Source organism: Artibeus jamaicensis, unplaced genomic scaffold (genome assembly GCF_021234435.1).
Source record: "Artibeus jamaicensis isolate MK-2021 breed Jamaican fruit bat unplaced genomic scaffold, CSHL_Jam_final contig_2259, whole genome shotgun sequence".
Classification (NCBI taxonomy): domain Eukaryota; kingdom Metazoa; phylum Chordata; class Mammalia; order Chiroptera; family Phyllostomidae; genus Artibeus; species Artibeus jamaicensis.
The window spans coordinates 7,925,654-7,941,432 of record NW_026521468.1 but is presented as its reverse complement, the minus strand read 5'-3'; the positions used below and the strand labels follow the sequence as shown (position 1 = coordinate 7,941,432).

Genomic DNA, 15,779 nt, shown 5'->3' with positions numbered 1-15,779 from the left:
CCTTCCCCCATCCCCTGCTCCCTCCCTGTTCAATCAGCAGGGTTCCTGTCCCAAAGACACCCTTCTTAGTGAACCAGACCCTGTGGGGGGCCGGGGGGCCAGCGGCGCACCCCTGTCCAGTACATGGAAGGGAAGTCACGACACCAGCAGGTCCCTTCCAACAGCTGCGGCTTCTCGGGAACCACACACCTGCCCAGAGGACGCTGCCCACGCTCCCTCCCCCAACCCCACGCCCCTGGGCAGGGCAGGGACGACTGCCCCTGGGCCCGGTCTCTGTGCTGCCTCTTCCCGGAGGAGCCCAGGGGCAGCTCCTCCGGCAACTGGGCGGCACCCCTCTGAGGACCAGGGGGAATTTCAGACGCGCCCGCACTGACTGGGCCCCAGCCCACGTGCAGAAGCCCACAGAGGACATCACGACAGGAAGCTGTGTCTTCTCCATTTATTATCACAATAAATAGCTCACGGCAATGACTGCGGGGAGAGGGGCCCACGGCGCCACGGCGGCCTGAGCCCGCGCCCGTGACGCCGAGCACGCGCCGCGCACTGGGGCCGGGTCTGGGGCCACTGCCCACGGGGACGGAACGTGGTCTCCTGTGGTTTTCACAGTAAGCGTTTATGGTTTTTACAAAAACACCAAAGCTATGACGTTTTTTAATTTAAAAAACACAGAAGTAGCTGCGCGGACACCGTGTGGTTGGGACACCTTGGCTCTCTCCCGAAAACAGCCAGACACCGTCGTGCAGACCAGAATCACAGAGACGCGGCCCTCACCCCGACCCCGGGGAGGCCCTGGGCTGCCCGGCCTCCGCCCAGGGGCCAGGCGGCCGCACCTGCTCCTTCCCTTGCCGTGGGTCCGTCTTGCTAGAAAGCTCACTCCAAACCTCTCCTCACGATGGGGCTCATGCCCCAGGACAGGAGGGGGCGGTGCTTCCATCGTCCCGAAGGAGGCCAGTGAGGCCCCCCTGGTCTCCACGCCCCACTGCCTCCTTCCTCCGCCGCGCCAGCTTCCTCGGACCCTCCGGCCAGCCTGGCACCCAGCCTCACCAGGACAAGAGCCTTCTGCCAAACTCTCCAAACCTCGGCGTCCCCTCGGCGTCCCCATCAGGCCTTCAGCAGGGCCACCGTGTGCTCCGGGACGGACTCGTCGCCCACGTTGTAGGGCTGGGTTCCCGGCTCCTGACTCAGGAATTTCTCTGCAAAGGTTGACGCGTTTCAGTGGAAACGCGCGGGGTCAGCCCACAGGAGGGGACCGACGGCCCCGTGTCAGGGTCGCCGGGCCACGTCCCCGCGCCTGTCATCACCGCCTTCCCTTCCCTGCCACGGAGACCCTTTCTGGTGGGTGGGGGCCGGTGTGTCACTTGCTGCCTCCCACGGAGGCGTCTGGGCGGCCTCCTTCCAGCGACAGCACGGGCTCGGCTACCGGGCCAGGCTGACGCTGCCAGACCCAGCGACCCCTACGCCCCATCTCGTGTGATGTGCTAGGGGGGCAGAGCCAACCACGGCAGGAGGACAGGACAGCGGCCCTGCCGTGGGGTCCCCGGACAGGGGCCGAGGGACATTCTGGAACAAGGGGATTTGCTCTGCCTGCTTGGTGCACACCCAGCTGGGTCCAATCAGAACCGAAACTGATGGGCGGGGTCCGCACACTTCTCCGCGTGTAAACCAAACCTCTATGGAGACATACACTTGAGAAATGACCCCAGCACCAGAGGGCCCGACTGCCCGTTCGTGTCCCCGTAACTGGACTCCAGCATCCAACCCTCATGTCCCCCAGCGTCCAGTCTGCCGTCCCAGCCCACGCTGTGGGGACGCCGGGCTGTCTTACCCGTGGCCCTGCCTACACACACCTGCTGCTTCCATGGTGGGGAAGTGCCAGACGCCCCTCAGGTCAGCGGACAGCAGGGCTTGGAGGATGGACCCCTGTGGGACGGACAGATGTGAGCGCCAGGCGGGAGGCCCCGGCTGCGGCTCAGGGACAGGCCGGCGTGAGCTCGGCAGCAGTCTCTGGGCTGACTCCCCTGCCCCCACCCAGGGACCTGGAGAGAAGGCCACCGCTGGGAGAGGGCCTCGAGGGGACTTTTAAATAAGCAACTTTCCAAAGGACGCAAAGGTGTGCGCCCCACAAACGGCACACGGACGTCCCAGGTGGACGGGCCGCCGTCCTGGCCATGCGACCTTGGGCAGTCACTCGGCTCCCCTGGGCCCCAGCACTTTCGTGCCGACATAAGGGGGTGACGAGACTGGCCTCACGGCTGGCCAGGGCGTGACCAGGGCCAGCTGCAGTGGGACGCTCACCTGCAGGCCGACGAAGACGAGGGTGACGCCCGCCCTGTCAAAGTCCTCCATCAGCTCGCTGAGCCCCAGCGCCACGGTGGCGTCCATGCTGCAGACGCGGCTGCACTCCAGGATGGCGCAGCGTGGGGGCGACGCTGTGGAGACAGGCGTGGGCGGGTCACGGTGGGGGGAGGCCGCCACGTCAGGGGAGCGGGGTCAAGGCGGGCTCAGGGGCCCAAGACGGGAGCAGCGGTCTGGTCTCCCCCAGAGGAACAGCCAGCCCTTCTCTCCCCAAACACCAGCCCCCAGGAGAAGGAGCAGGTCCTCAGGGACCAAATCAGGGAAGTGTCAACCCTTGCTCCAGGCTGTGTGCAGAAAGTCTGTGCCCTCTGGAACGAGGGGACCAGACCTGGCCACGGAGGATGCTCCTGAGATGGCCTGACCCCCTGGACTACCCGGGTGGGCAAGCCTGTCCCTGACAGAGGGCAGAGTCCTGAGGTCTGGCAGTGGGCTGGTGCAGAGGGGACAGCAAGGAGCTCAGGGCGACCGGGCCACGCACCTTCCAGAGCCCGGCTCACCACCACCTTTCGGAGGGCCTCGATGGCGGGGAAGTGCAGGCCGCTGGTCGGCTGCAGAATCAGCACCGGCCCCTCTCCGTCCAGCACCTGGGGACAGTGGCAGGGAAGGCAGTTGAGTCCTGAAGGCCACCAGGCCAGCAGCACCAGGCTCAGGGTAGGATGGGGACAGGGGTTCCAGCCAGCCCAAGCCCTTGGCCCACGCACCACCGCCCCACGTAGTGGGGTGCCCCCTGCGCTGTCCTGGCCGGACAGCTGGCCCCTCACTCAGCAGTGCCTCAGGCCACAGCCTTACCCATAGCTCAGAACTCAGGGCCAAGGGGTCCCACCCAGGGCTTGCTTCTCCCCTGGGGCCCAGGGCCAGCGGCTCCCTTCCAGACCTGAATCTTGGGTCTGGCCGCAGAGTACAGGAGAATCAGCACCGACACCAGGGTCCCTGCCAGGATGCCGTACTGCACCTCCCAGAAGCAGAGCAGGAAGGTCACGGCCAGGGGCAGCAAGTCCAGCCCTGGGGGAGAAGATGAGCCGCTGAGAGGCTGCTTCGCATGGAGCTGGGCTCCCAGCCACCAGTCGGCGTGCGCGGCTTTGCACGTGCCAAGTGGAGGGATCAGACCCCAAGCAGCCCCTAGGCCCCGCAGGAGACCTAGGACTCAGGGGCTGCCAATGGCCATGCTGGCTCAGGAACAGTCCGAGGCAGAGGCACTCCCTGCCTGGACCGGGGCAGCTGAGGCCTCCCTGGCAGGGCCCAAACCGCCTGCCCTCTGGGAGGCGGCCAACACGGACCAAGGAAGAAGGGACTTGGGGACGAGACCAGGCCTGGGAAGTGAGGGTCCAGGAGAGACCACCTGGGAGCCCTTAGGCAGGATGCATGACTTCTCCTCACTAGAGGAGGGGGTCCTGGGGCCGAGTGGGCAGGGTGGGGGTGGTCCCACGTTCGACCTCACACAGCTCGCTCAGGTTGTCCCTCACCCTCTGGGCTGCACAAAGATGGAGACACGATGACACTCGAGCATCCCCAGCCCACCACGGCACGTGACCTAGTCACGTTCCCTGCGCTTGAAGACCCCTGATGGGGGTGGGGGCGGGAGCGGGGAGCCGCAGAAGCCCCTTAACCACCGCGAGAAACAGACACTTGTTCCCGTGAAGGGGCCGCTGGCTCTGCAGGGACCTGGGACCACGGCGCTGGTTTAAGGTGCCCGTGCGAAGAGGCAGCCTGACCCTCGGCCCCGCGGTGACACCTCCCAGAACCACGCGGCCTCCAGCTCCCAGCCGGCCACTGTGGTTTGGGGGGAGGGCGGGGCCCTCGAGCAGACAGGCGAGGAACTACGCACTCTTCACGCGCCAGAGCGTCCCCACGATTGAGGTGTCCACCAGGGGGGCCACGGCCGTGATGATGATGGCCGCCAGGGCGGACTTGGGGATGAAGTAGAAGACAGAGGTCACGTAGTCCAGCGACAGCAGCACCAGGACCCCTGCGGGGTGGGACACCGCTGACTTGGGGCCCCCCACGCCTCCCACCAGGCGGGCGATCCGCCCCCCGCCCCAGGGGGCACCACTGGGCTCCAGGCCAACTGCACCGGGACCCCTCCTGTCTCCTGTGTCACCGCCTGGGCACAGGGGCTCGGCGTGGGGGACTCACCTGTCACCAGCCCGCCTGCCGGGGTGCACACCCCCGACTGGGCATTCACGGCGGTCCTGGAAGGCACAGGGGACCCGTTAGTGGCAGTGAGAGCAAGGGAGGTGACTGTCCACACAGGCAGCTGGTCTCAGGACAGGGGGGCCCCAGTGGGACCACCGGGACCCCTAATCTTAAGAGAAAATGGACTCTGGGGGTCCCTCACCAAAGGGGGATGTCCCAGACCCAGAACAACCCATGGGTGCACCTTCGAGAAACACAGTAAGAAAGCCAGACACCCCACAGGGCCTGCAGGACTGACCCCCACAGTGGGCAGAGCTGAGCCCCCTCCACCCCCCACAGCTGGGCCCCAACACAGCTCCGCAGCTTCTTAGGACAAGACCCTTGTCCACTCTGACAGGGACCCCTTTCGGGAGAGGAGATCAGGACTCGGAAACACCAGGATGGACACACAGAGGGACAACCACACTGGGGACAAGGCGAGAAGGCAACATCTGCTGGCCGAGGGCAGAGGCGTGGGAAGGAGCCAGCCCTGCCTGCACCCCGCCCCCCGCTGCCAGGGGGCCGACAGACACAGCCCGAACCTTTCAGGATTAACCTTTAGCATACAGGCTAAAGAAAACCTGAGGAGACGCTGAGGGGAGCAGGGCGAGCCTCTCCCACACCCCAGATGCTGGAGCAGAACCGGGAGAAGGAAGCTGGGCTGGGACGGGGGCAGAGGCCAGGGCCCGGCCCGGGGAAGTCGGATCTGGGACCGGGACCTCCCAGAGGCACAGAGGACAGTGGGCACTCACCGTCCAAAGCTGCCGGTGACCGGGAAGGATGAGAAAAAGGAGCCCAGCATGTTGGTCAGGCCTGGGGGACAGGGAAGAGGCAGACGTGTGGGGAAAGGGGCGTGGCACGGGGGGGGAGAGTGGGGGTGGGAAGGAGGTGAAGCCAGAAGGAAACAGGAAGACGCGGGCTCCTAATGCTCTCACAGGAAGGACAAAGAAACCCAGTTCCCTGGGTGGGCCTGCGTGCTCCAGCCTCGGCCGGGAGTGGACGCAGTGGAGACAGAGGCCCACCATCCTCCGAGTTGAGGGGCGGGTCGCAGCCGGCGAACGGTCTTTCCCGCGTGACGCTGACTACCCCGCACGGAGCAGAACCCACACCTGGGGCCCGGACCCGGGACGTCAGCCCACGGCTGTCCATCGGCCCCCAGGGTCCGTCTCAGCCGGGAACCTTCCCACAGGCCAGTCTCCCTGCCCCACGGGGGCTCCGACGGGGACCCTCCCCGGGCCAGCCGTCTGGGGGTCCGGGCCTGCCACCTACTCTGCGCTGGCCGAGAGCCGCCTGCCTGGCACCCTGGGCTGCAGCCTGGGCCACCCAGCTCATGGCCTCTGTCTGGGCTGTACCCAGACCCCCACACCGTCAGGGGCAGACTCTGAGCTCCTGGCAGACGGGAGCAGGGGCAGCTCTGCGGGCTCCCCAGGGGGCATCAGTGGGCGGGCATGTGGGTCGGTCTTTCTCTGTCTAGGGGGGGCGATTCCCGGGACAGCCCAACTCCACCCACCGACGGAGCTCAGAGAGCAACAGGGGAGCCTCCCTGGGACCCCAAACTCTTGCTATTGAGAAACTCCACAGCTGGGGTCCGAGACGCTGCCCTGACAAGGTTCCTGGTGGGCCCCTTGGAAGGGACCCGGCGGTGCCACCCAGGAAGCCCGTGCCCGCCTCGGGAAGGGTACGAAGCAGGGCAGAAGGCCCGGCACCCACAAAACGAAAAACGGAAGTGATGGCCCTGGCCGGTGTGGCTCTGCCGGTCGGGCCTCACTGTGACCACCACTGCCACTGGCCCAGCTCCAGAGCACGCACACGCGTGCCCGGCCTCGGGAGAGCGGCGCTGGGGTCTCACCGATGGACAGCAGCTCCTGGTTGGTGTTGATGCGGTAATTGTTTTGAGACGCTGAAGAGAAGAGACGATAAAAACGCTGTCACTAGGCAGATGACATCAGTGGGAAAACGTTCATGAAATGAACACACAGGCCACACGTGTCCACCTGGGACCCCAAGCTTTGCAAACACATCGACACACCTGAAGCACACACACGACTGTGTGTGGGGACACGCCTGTGAGTCTCAGGACACAAGGGCAGGCAGGGTGTGAGGAGGGCGCCTTACCAAAGGATCTGGCCACGGCGATGCTCTCCAGCAGACCCATGAGGGGCACGACGGCCAGCCCGGCCCCCATGTCCTGGGGAGAGAGGAAAGGACTCACGGCTGTTGCCCCCGCGAAAGGGGTTTCCTTTCCGGAGCAGGAGCGGCTCAAGGTCGCACCGTGTGTCACTTTGTAGCATGTCCAGCTCCCCCACCTGCCTCTGTTCTTTGTCTTTCTGGTTATCTTTTGTGTGGGGGGTGGGGTACCCTAGAATCTTCATCTCAGGGCTTTCACGCATCTTGGTCGTGACTTAGAAAACTGCGCTCCTTCAAAGTCAGCTGCCCGCCGGACCTGACTTGGGAAGCTGAGGCAGATCCCACATTTGGGGGAGCAAGGGTGTGGGCCTCGAGGTGGGGCTGGGAGCTCGCACAGCCAAGGTGCCTCTCCCGACTGGACAAGGAGCAGGGCGCAGAGAATCCCTGCCCCGCCGCATGCATGGTGGCAGGAATACCCCAGCCCAAGGCAGGAAAGTCGGCGTGGGGACCCGAGGCCGGGCCCCATCTGGAGTTCCTTCCTGCCGGCCCCTACACCCACAGACACCCCTTCGTGTGGGGAGCTCCTAGCTGAGCTCAGGGCTCCCTGCCACCGAGCAGGTGGATCAGGGGGCAGAACCCGGCTCCTGTCCCCACTCACCTGCACCATCTCGGTGAAGGAGACCGTGCCGTTGGCAGTGGACAGAGAGAAGGGAGGGACCTGCAGGGGAGGGAGCCCCTCGACTATCTTCCCAGTGAGGATGAAAGGCTGGCACCCGGTCACCTCGAAGGAGTAGGCGATCAGCGCCGCGAAGGAGACCACCAGGGCGTTTCGAGCTAGAACAGAGAGAAGGGCCTGTGGGTGGCACCCGCGTGTTCTGGGGGAGGAGGCGGAAGACCCCGCCCCAGCCACCACCCCCTGCACTACAGCCTGGGGACAGTGGGGACATTCGTGGCACAAGGAACCGTGACACCGAGGGAAATGCACCGAGGCGGGACAGAGGACGGGCCGCACACAGCGTCCGCACACGTCATCCACCAGGCACTGGGGCCCCCAGAGCCAGCTGCGCGGCGGAGCCCCTTTGAGGTCAGATGGCCCAGGACGGTTCTGCTTCGAGGCAACACGGAGCGAGAGAGCCGGCTTTCCCGGCGCCCGAGACCACCAAACCTGAACAACGTGCGTGGGGAATCGGGTGTGCGTGTAGGTGGCCTCAGGCCGAGCTCCTGGAAACGAGAACCTGAGCGTCTGACACGGAAAACGTGCCGGTGGAGCTCCACACGGATCAGACACTAAGGCGGGTGGTGGCCTGTGAGCTGGAATGCGGTGCAGACGCCACCCAGGACGAGCCCAGAGCAGATGGGCCCTGACGCGCCACCCGGAGCCGTGCGGGCGACCCGAGAGGCCAATCCGCACGCAGCAGATCCACACGGAAGCCCACGCTGTTGGGGGGGGCGGGGGGTTGAGGGGCAGGCAGCACAGGTGCTCAAAGAAATAGCGGCTGAATCGTGTTCCAAGTTCGATGGAAACTGCCAACTCGCATCTCCCAGAAGTTCAGTGACCTCCGAGAAGAGATGGGGGGGGGAGAGCAAGCTACAAGACACATCTTAGTTCGACGACCTGAAACCAGTGGCAGGGAGAACCGTGAGTGTGGCGAGAGAAAAGGGCCACAGAGAGAGGGGCAGAGATAAAAACGACAGCAGGACAGAGCAGTATCTTCCAAGTACGGAAAGGGGCACCTGGCCAGGGAGCTCAGTTGGTTAGTGTCGTCCCGATACACCAAGGTGTGGGTTCAATCCCCGGTCAGGGCACATGCAAGAATCAGCCAACAAATGCATCAGTATGTGGAACAGCAACTGGATGTGTCTTTCTCTCTCACTTCCTCTCTCTAAAATCAATAAACTTTTTGAAAAATGTTTTATAAGATTTTATTAATTTATTTTTAGAGGAAGGGGAAGAGAGAAAGAGAGGGAGAGAAACATTAATGTGTGCTTGCCTCTCACACACCCCCAACTGGAAACCTGGCAGGCATGCACCCTGACTGGGAATCGAACTGGTGACCCTTTGGTTCACAGGCCAGCACTCCATCCACTGAGCTACACCAGCCAGGGCTAACATCAATGAAATTTTTAAAACATTAAAAAGGAAATAAAGCACAGAAGGGGTGAGGGGAGACCTGTCTAGAACTCTGCATCAAGCAAAACTACCTTCTACATACGAGAGCGAAACAAAAATGTTCACAGAGCCATCAAAACCCAGAAGCGAGTGGCCCGCAGGCCTGCACCACAGGGACCCAGGAAGGGGTCCTCGGGGCGGCAGGAAGGCGCCAGCGGTGCGTCCGTCTGCACAAAGGAAGGCAGAGAGCTGGGAAGAGCAATGACGCGGGAGAATGCAAGGCCCTCTGTTCGTCAAGGCAGGGCGTGTGGGAAGCAAGACCACGGTCCCAGGGAGGAATCCGCGGGGCAGCAAGGGCACTCCTGCCCGCGGGAAGCCGAAGGGGTGCGTTGGGAGGTGAGAAGGGACACTGTACATGTGTGAAGCCCGTGCCCCTCCACCCCGGGGAGCCTCAGCCCTACTCACGCTTCTAGTCTGCAGAACGGGGGCCGGTGAGGGGACTGGGGACCACCTGAGTAGCTGGAAGTGACTTAAGGGCTGAACTGAGCAACCCCTCTTCCCACAGCTGCTGGTTTTTGTGGCCAAGGAAGAGCAGGGCCAAGTGTGGTGTGATTCCCACGCCCCCTGAGCTCCGAGAAGGTCCCGTGCACACCTGTGCTTCCTTAGTGTCCTGTCCCTGCCTTCCCCTCTGGGAGTCACCGACTGCCAGCAGAGCCTCGGGGACCTCTGAGGAAAGGTCCCCACCTACCCAGAGATGGCTCCCAACCAGCGATGGCCACATGGACCAGGCTGTCCCCTCAGGCCGTGCAGCTCGGCTGCGGGGGCGGGTCCTCGGCCGGAGGGCCCCTCACCTGTCGTGGCGGTCCAAACCAGCCCACAGCTGATGCGCATGCCGGTGGGCATGTCATGGAAAGAAGATGGCACGTGTTCCCGCATCATCTTCAGCATGACCAGCAGCAACATGCAGACCATCCCCAGCACGACGTCGCCCGGCCTGCAGACAAACGGGGATCACCGCCTGACTCGGCCAAAGGCACACTGTCGGGAGCCGACCAGCAGCCGTCCCTTGACACAGTGGGGACGGATGAGATGCGTCTGCACAGCAGAGGCAACTGTGGCCAGACTTCCCGTCTATCTCTCCCTGCGTGTTTGTCTTTGCGGTTAATAGGTGGTGGGATTTTTAGACACCTGTGTTTCAGGTCCAGTGATCTGCATAATTCCAATGAGGTTGTACAAAGTGCTTTCTTGGCCAGAGAACAAAGTCCCCCCTAATGAAGTAGCCCCTGAATGTCTAAAAGTTGGTGAGTAACGGCCCCTCCTCTACCTTGGACAGGAATGTATATCAATTAGAATTAGGCAAAGAAACAGGAGAAGCTGATTAGCTATTACAAACGAGCATGAGGAAACAATTACCAAGGAGTCACAGTCCGTGGTATATAAGGAAACATGTTAGACAGAAAGATAGTCAAGTTCGACACCACAAAGGCCTTGTGGGTTTCCCATAACCACCATCCAGTCTAACGTATCCTCGCGACCCGTGCCAAGTTCTAAATACACATCTATTCATCAATGAAACATCTGAAACTCTGTATATACAGCTATTTCTAATTGTCTGACTGATGGCTCTCTGGTCGAAATCACCTTTGTGTAACATGACTGAGCCTGTGGAGTTTCCTGTATTTTCCCTAATTACCTCTGTATTGATTTTTTCTGCTTAACTGATCACGCCATGCCCCTGTTTCTTTTATGATATGTAACGATCTCTACAAAAATAAAGCTTAAATCAAACTCAGAGAGTTCGGTCAGACCCTCAGAGGCATCCAATCGGGTGTCTGACTTCGTCGCCTGCGCCGTCCATCCTTCAGGGACCCTGAGACCTGCCGAGGCTGGACCCCGGCAGCACGTCCTGGCCGACAGGTGGCCCTTCTGCTGGAAAGCCCCCTCTCTCGCCATTGCTCTTTTTGCGTTTTCCTAGAAAATCTGCACCCCTGTTCTACTTCGAAACTCGGTAGGTGCACAGGTCGGTGCAGGACCGGGAGCAGAGGCGGCAACCAGAGAGGCAGCAGTCCCTGTTTCTGGTCACGTGGTTCCCTGGGCTACACAGGCCTCATCAGTTCCAGAAGGTTTACTCCTGACAACCTAGGACGGTCTCCATCCCGTCGGTCTCCATTTCTGACCCCCCACCAGCTACGCATCCCTGGTCCCCTCCTCCCCCGGCCTCGGCTCTGCCTCCCAGGGCAGCACCTCCTGCAGTTCCCCTCAGGTCGCTCCTTCTGCCAGAGGTGTCCTGGCTTCCAGCTGGACTCATCTGGAGGGTCTCCTGTTTGTCCCTCTGGCCTGCCTGCCCCTGGGAGCCACCCCTCTGCCTTGAGGCAGGAGACCCAGTTCCCGACCTGCCAGTCTTCCCTTGGGCACCAGCACCACCTACTGGCCTCCGTCTTCCACTTGCTCTGCTCTCTCTTCCTCAGAACTAGACTTTGCGAGACTGCTGACCCTCCTCTACTACAAGGTCTCTTCCCACTGCTACCCACAAGACAGACTCCTCTCGGGACCACAGAGTCCGGCTCAGGTTGCCCAGAGCAGACTTCTCCCCCCACCCCGTGCACCTGACCTACCCAACGGGCTGGCTGCTCAGGTCTCTGGTGGTCCTGACAGTGCTGCCGCAGGGACCCCTGAAGGAGCAGCAAGCCGCCCCCCCCGGGATGAAACAAATGCCAGGCGGAGTGGAAGGGAAGGGGCCAGGAGTGGGGAACAGAAAGACGCCGGCGGGATACCTGGTCTGTCCAATGTTGCGGAAGGTGTAGTACACCTGCAGGAAGAACTGCCTCGGGATGTGCTGCAGACCCAGCAGGTTCTGTGCAAACACAGAAGCTCAGGTGAGCCTGCCCTCCCCACACGGGCCTCTCCGGGGGACCACCTGCCCATTCCCCCAGCCAGGTCAAAGGTCCCCTGGGGGGGGGGTGAATGGGCATTTCACAACGCTGGGGGTGAATGACACACCCTGGCCCACTATTTGCATTTCTGGAAAAAGGGGCGGTCTCAAAGCAGGGAGATGGGTTCTATCCTGCAGCGGTCTGAAGCACAGCCCGCCCCGCCCCCTGCTGAGCAGTCCCTATCGTCATTGGCTGTCAGCCGCATCTGTCACTAAGCAGCCCGCCCCCCACCGTGTAGACCCTGCCACCATTGGTCCCAGACTATGTCCACCACTCTGAGGCCCGCCCACTGGCACCGCCCTCTGCTGGGAAGAACAATTAGGAGGTGCAGGCGCCGCGGCAAAACCTCCCCGGATCACAGAGCAGCTAGGGGACAGGACTTCCCACTGGGAACTGGGTACCCGAAAGGGGACCGGGGACCCACTCTGTGCTTCAGTCCTTTATCCCTCTGGAGACCAGGCGGGGAGCGTCTGAGGGGGAGTCCGGGTCCACACTCCAAGGCGGTCAGCTCCCAGGACCCCAACCCGTGCACACACAGCCCCGAAGGGAAAGGGCAGGGGGTGGGCGGACACGGACTGGGGCCACTGTCCTGGGGAGGTCTGGGGGACCCCCACCGGCAGCACGGCCCAGTGGCTCTCTCAGGTGGCTGCTGCGACCTGGACTTCTGGCAGCTGGGGTCTCTCAGTACCAATGCAACAAGCAGCCACCCTCTACGCCCATTATATTTGTGTAAATCGCCATTGCTGTCGAAAATTGCAGGGCCATGTTTGCTGACAAAGAACAGATCAACCCAGGGCACAGCACCGGACAAGCTCGACGCGCACTGCGCATCCCGTGCCCCACCCCCTGCAGGAGGCACCGCCCACGTCTCTCGGCTGGCAGCTCCTTCCTCCCTCCCTGCAGGTAATGACGCACCTACCTCCCACGGGTGTCGGGTGTCGTGAGGATGAAATGCAGAGGAGCGCCGACCCCAGTACCTCCCACACAGGAGGAGGACTGCTTTATTCTCACACACCCCTCCCCTCCTTGGTGTTCTCTCCCTGGGGAACGCTCAGAGGCCAGCAGGGGGCAGCCTTGCAGGGGGCGCCAGGTGGTGGAGGGGCTGCCATGGTGACGCCAGGTCACCAGGAGGGGCACAGGCGTGTGCGTGTGTGTGTGTGTGTGTGTGTGTGTGCGCGCGTGCGCGCGCGCCTGCCTGCCTGCCTGCCTGCCTGCCTGCCAGCCTGCCAGGGCAGGTGTCCTGGGCTTCGCCTGCGCTGTTGGGCCAATTCACTCTGTACTCCCAACTGAGCACTTACCTGCCAGAGACAGAGCAAAGCCAGGGCCTGCTCTCTGAGAACCTAAAATTACTAGAAGCTGAGTAAACAATTCCCATACTTCCTAATGATGTGTAAAAAAAGCACCGTACTTGAAAAATATTAAGCACAGATTTTAAAGAAAACGTGAGATGAAATCGGCCAGATTAGTGTGGTGAATAACTTGCTGGAATTCAGCAGTGCGCTTTAGAGAGAGCAGGACCGCTCTGTGAGCTGAACTCAGCACAGCTGCAGTGCAGAAATCTCACCCGCCCACCCTGCTGGTTTCTAGACTCTGACCATCTAGACATCTCCCCCAGGGCCCGCTGTTCCAGGAGACCCTGGGAGCGCCCTGTGCTCTGAGCTCTGCAACTGCTCACCTTGATCTGCCCGAAGCCAATGGTGATGGCGGCAGCAGAGGTGAAGCCTTTGATGACGGGGCAGGAGATGAAGTCCAGCAGGATCCCTGGGGGGTGAAGGGGGAGCACTGAGCTGGCCCCAGAGGACTTGGGTGGACACAGGCTGGGAGAGGGGTGTGGGTGGGGCAGGCGCACCATCCAGGTTGGTTTGGATAGCAGGAACGGTCCAAGGCCCTGGGCTCCCCTCCAAGTAGCATGGTCCCTAAGCAGAATGGCGGGGCAGGGGGCTGGGCTGGGCACCCCCACCCCACCCTCACAGGGCTAGCCCTTGCAATGCCAAGAAAGAAATGTTGAGGGCAGGGCATCCCCAAGAGGCAGGTGACTTGGTTATCCAGGAAACAGAACAGCAGGGCACCCGCCCCCCCCCCCCAGCAGGAAGGCCCAGGAGTCTCACCCAGGCCCAGGAAGCTCATGGCTAACTGGATGCAGCCCGACAAGAAGGCCAGCAGCACAGCGTAGGCAGGCTCGTGGAAGGTGTAGGAGGAGACCAGGAGGGACATGATGGCTGTGGGGCCCAGTGTCACGTCCCGGGAGGTGCCCAGGAGCAAATACACAAAGCACCCCATGAAGGCAGAGTACAGGCCGTACTGTTGGGGAGAGAAAGCTGTGAGCTCCCTCCCAGGAGGCAGGCTCACGGGGTGCCTGGTGCAGCCGTCTGAGGGGCCCCAGCGCACACAAGCAGGGAAACCCCTCGCCTCTCCTACCCATGCAGCCCAACCTGCAACGGTCAGGGGGCCTTTGCTCTACCAGCTGTAAAAGCGTGCGAACATCGGGGTCTGCCTCTGAGCATCCCACTGGCCCCATCAGGCAACCCAGGGCTAGCTCGGTGCCCGTGTGGCTGTGTGACAAGGGCAGTTATAGTGCTGTGTCTGCCCAAGGACAGTCACGTGCTCCAGGCTATAACCAAGGAGTCTCGATCCTATGGCCGAGCCCTGGGCGCCCCCCCTGTCTGGAGGCAATACTGTGCATTCCTGCTGAGCTTCTGGGCGGGCACTGAGGCCCAGAGCGGGGTCAGTGTGGAGGGGACACGGGGGCAGACCCCTCACCTGGGCCGGGAGCCCGGCCACCTCAGCATAGGCCAGCGCCTGGGGAATGACCGTGAGCCCGACCGAGAGCCCCGCGATGAAGTCCATCTTCAGCCACTGCATGGAGTAGTCTGGCAGCCAGGCCAGGATGGGCAACCACTTCTGCAGGGTCGCCCGGGAGCAGCAGCAGGCCATCGGGGCCAGGCCAGGAGGCCAGGGAGTGGCCCGATCCATCGCCTTCAAAGATGACGACATGCCTGTGGAGGGGGACACGGACCAGCGATCAGGGTCTGGGCTTCAGAGACGTCAGCAATAGGGCGAGGGTCCAGGGGAGACCCCGTCTGTCTGTCTGTCTGTCTGTCTCCAGCTGGGGGGGTCTAGCCACCTGGGTTAGGGAGCCTGAACCAATGGTGGAAGCCCCCCCTATCCATTCCCCCCAACTGCTCTCCCTGAATCCCACCTGCCTAAACCCCAGAAACCTTCTCTCCCTCCATCAGTGCTCGCCAGGAAAAACACAGTAACTGATTTCTCAATGAGAAGCCTGGACACTAATTACACTCAACCTTTGTACTCAGGAGAGAATTTGTTCCCTTTTTTTTTTTCCCCTTCTGTGAGAATCCAACTGCAAGAAACGTAGAGAGGCAGGTTCACGGGGGGCACCCCTCGTCTGGCTGCTGGAGTGTGGGTGGGGACTGGAAGCCCTGAGGAGCCCCGATTTTCTAAGTGCGCACTAAGGCCCACTGCGGCGCTGACGCGGGGCTGGAGCTGGGGGGCTCTCCCATACTGAGGCTGCGCGTTACTCCAACCCCCACCTGTGGCATTCGCATCCCTAGAGGAGCCCCAAGAATTCTAGTTGGTTCTGGAAAAACGTCAGCGGCCCCTCCACTAATTCCAAGTGCGCAGCATCTTCCAGGGCCACCCCCAAGCCCGGACCCCGCGGGGTCGCTCTGGGCGGAACCATCCCCCACCCCGGGAGCCTGTCCGGGCCCATGGGGTCTAAGAATGAGGACCCCATACCAGCCGACGGTCCGCAGCCCACGGACCCCAGCAAGACGAAAGGCGGCAGGGACTTGGGTAGGAATGCGGTAGGTGGGCAGCGGGGGTCCCCGAAGGAGGAGCCTGAACCCTCGGGCCCCTTGCCGCCCGCAGCGTTGGTCGCCCCCGGCGACCCTGGCCGGTCCCCAGCAGTGCGCCCACCCCACCCGGGCCCCTCACCACCCCCCACCCGCCGCGGACTCACCGAGAACCGCAGCCTCACCAAGAACCGCAGCCTCACTGAGCGCCGCAGCAGCAGGTCTCCCCTCGTCGCCGCAGCGGCATCCGCAGGAACCGCGCGGGAGGGG

The 15,779-nt window shown here is 62.6% G+C and overlaps 1 protein-coding gene across 1 annotated transcript; it reads right to left on the bottom strand.

Annotated features, from left to right (window-relative positions):
- Nucleotides 1-425: 425 nt before the first annotated feature.
- SLC26A11 (solute carrier family 26 member 11) lies at nucleotides 426-15,778 on the bottom strand. Its single transcript, XM_037157799.2, has 17 exons — nucleotides 15,677-15,778; nucleotides 14,458-14,693; nucleotides 13,806-13,998; nucleotides 13,373-13,458; nucleotides 11,539-11,618; nucleotides 9,616-9,758; nucleotides 7,313-7,488; nucleotides 6,643-6,715; nucleotides 6,377-6,427; nucleotides 5,280-5,340; nucleotides 4,489-4,544; nucleotides 4,181-4,321; nucleotides 3,230-3,357; nucleotides 2,834-2,939; nucleotides 2,296-2,429; nucleotides 1,848-1,920; nucleotides 426-1,193 (listed from the first exon to the last, which is right to left on the bottom strand). The coding sequence occupies exons 2-17, from the start codon at nucleotides 14,689-14,691 to the stop codon at nucleotides 1,102-1,104; spliced, it is 1,827 nt and encodes a 608-aa protein (XP_037013694.2). The 5' UTR covers nucleotides 14,692-14,693; nucleotides 15,677-15,778; the 3' UTR covers nucleotides 426-1,101.
- Nucleotide 15,779: the final 1 nt, after the last annotated feature.

Coding starts and splice junctions, on each gene's coding strand:
- SLC26A11 (XM_037157799.2), bottom strand. CDS start 14,691: ATGTCGTCATCTTTGAAGGCGATGGATCGGGCCACTCCCTGGCCTCCT. Junction 11,619..13,372: donor TTGGCTTCGGGCAGATCAAG/GTGAGCAGTTGC, acceptor GTGTTTGCACAG/AACCTGCTGGGTCTGCAGCA. Junction 2,940..3,229: donor CGGCCAGACCCAAGATTCAG/GTCTGGAAGGGA, acceptor CACTGTCCCCAG/GTGCTGGACGGAGAGGGGCC.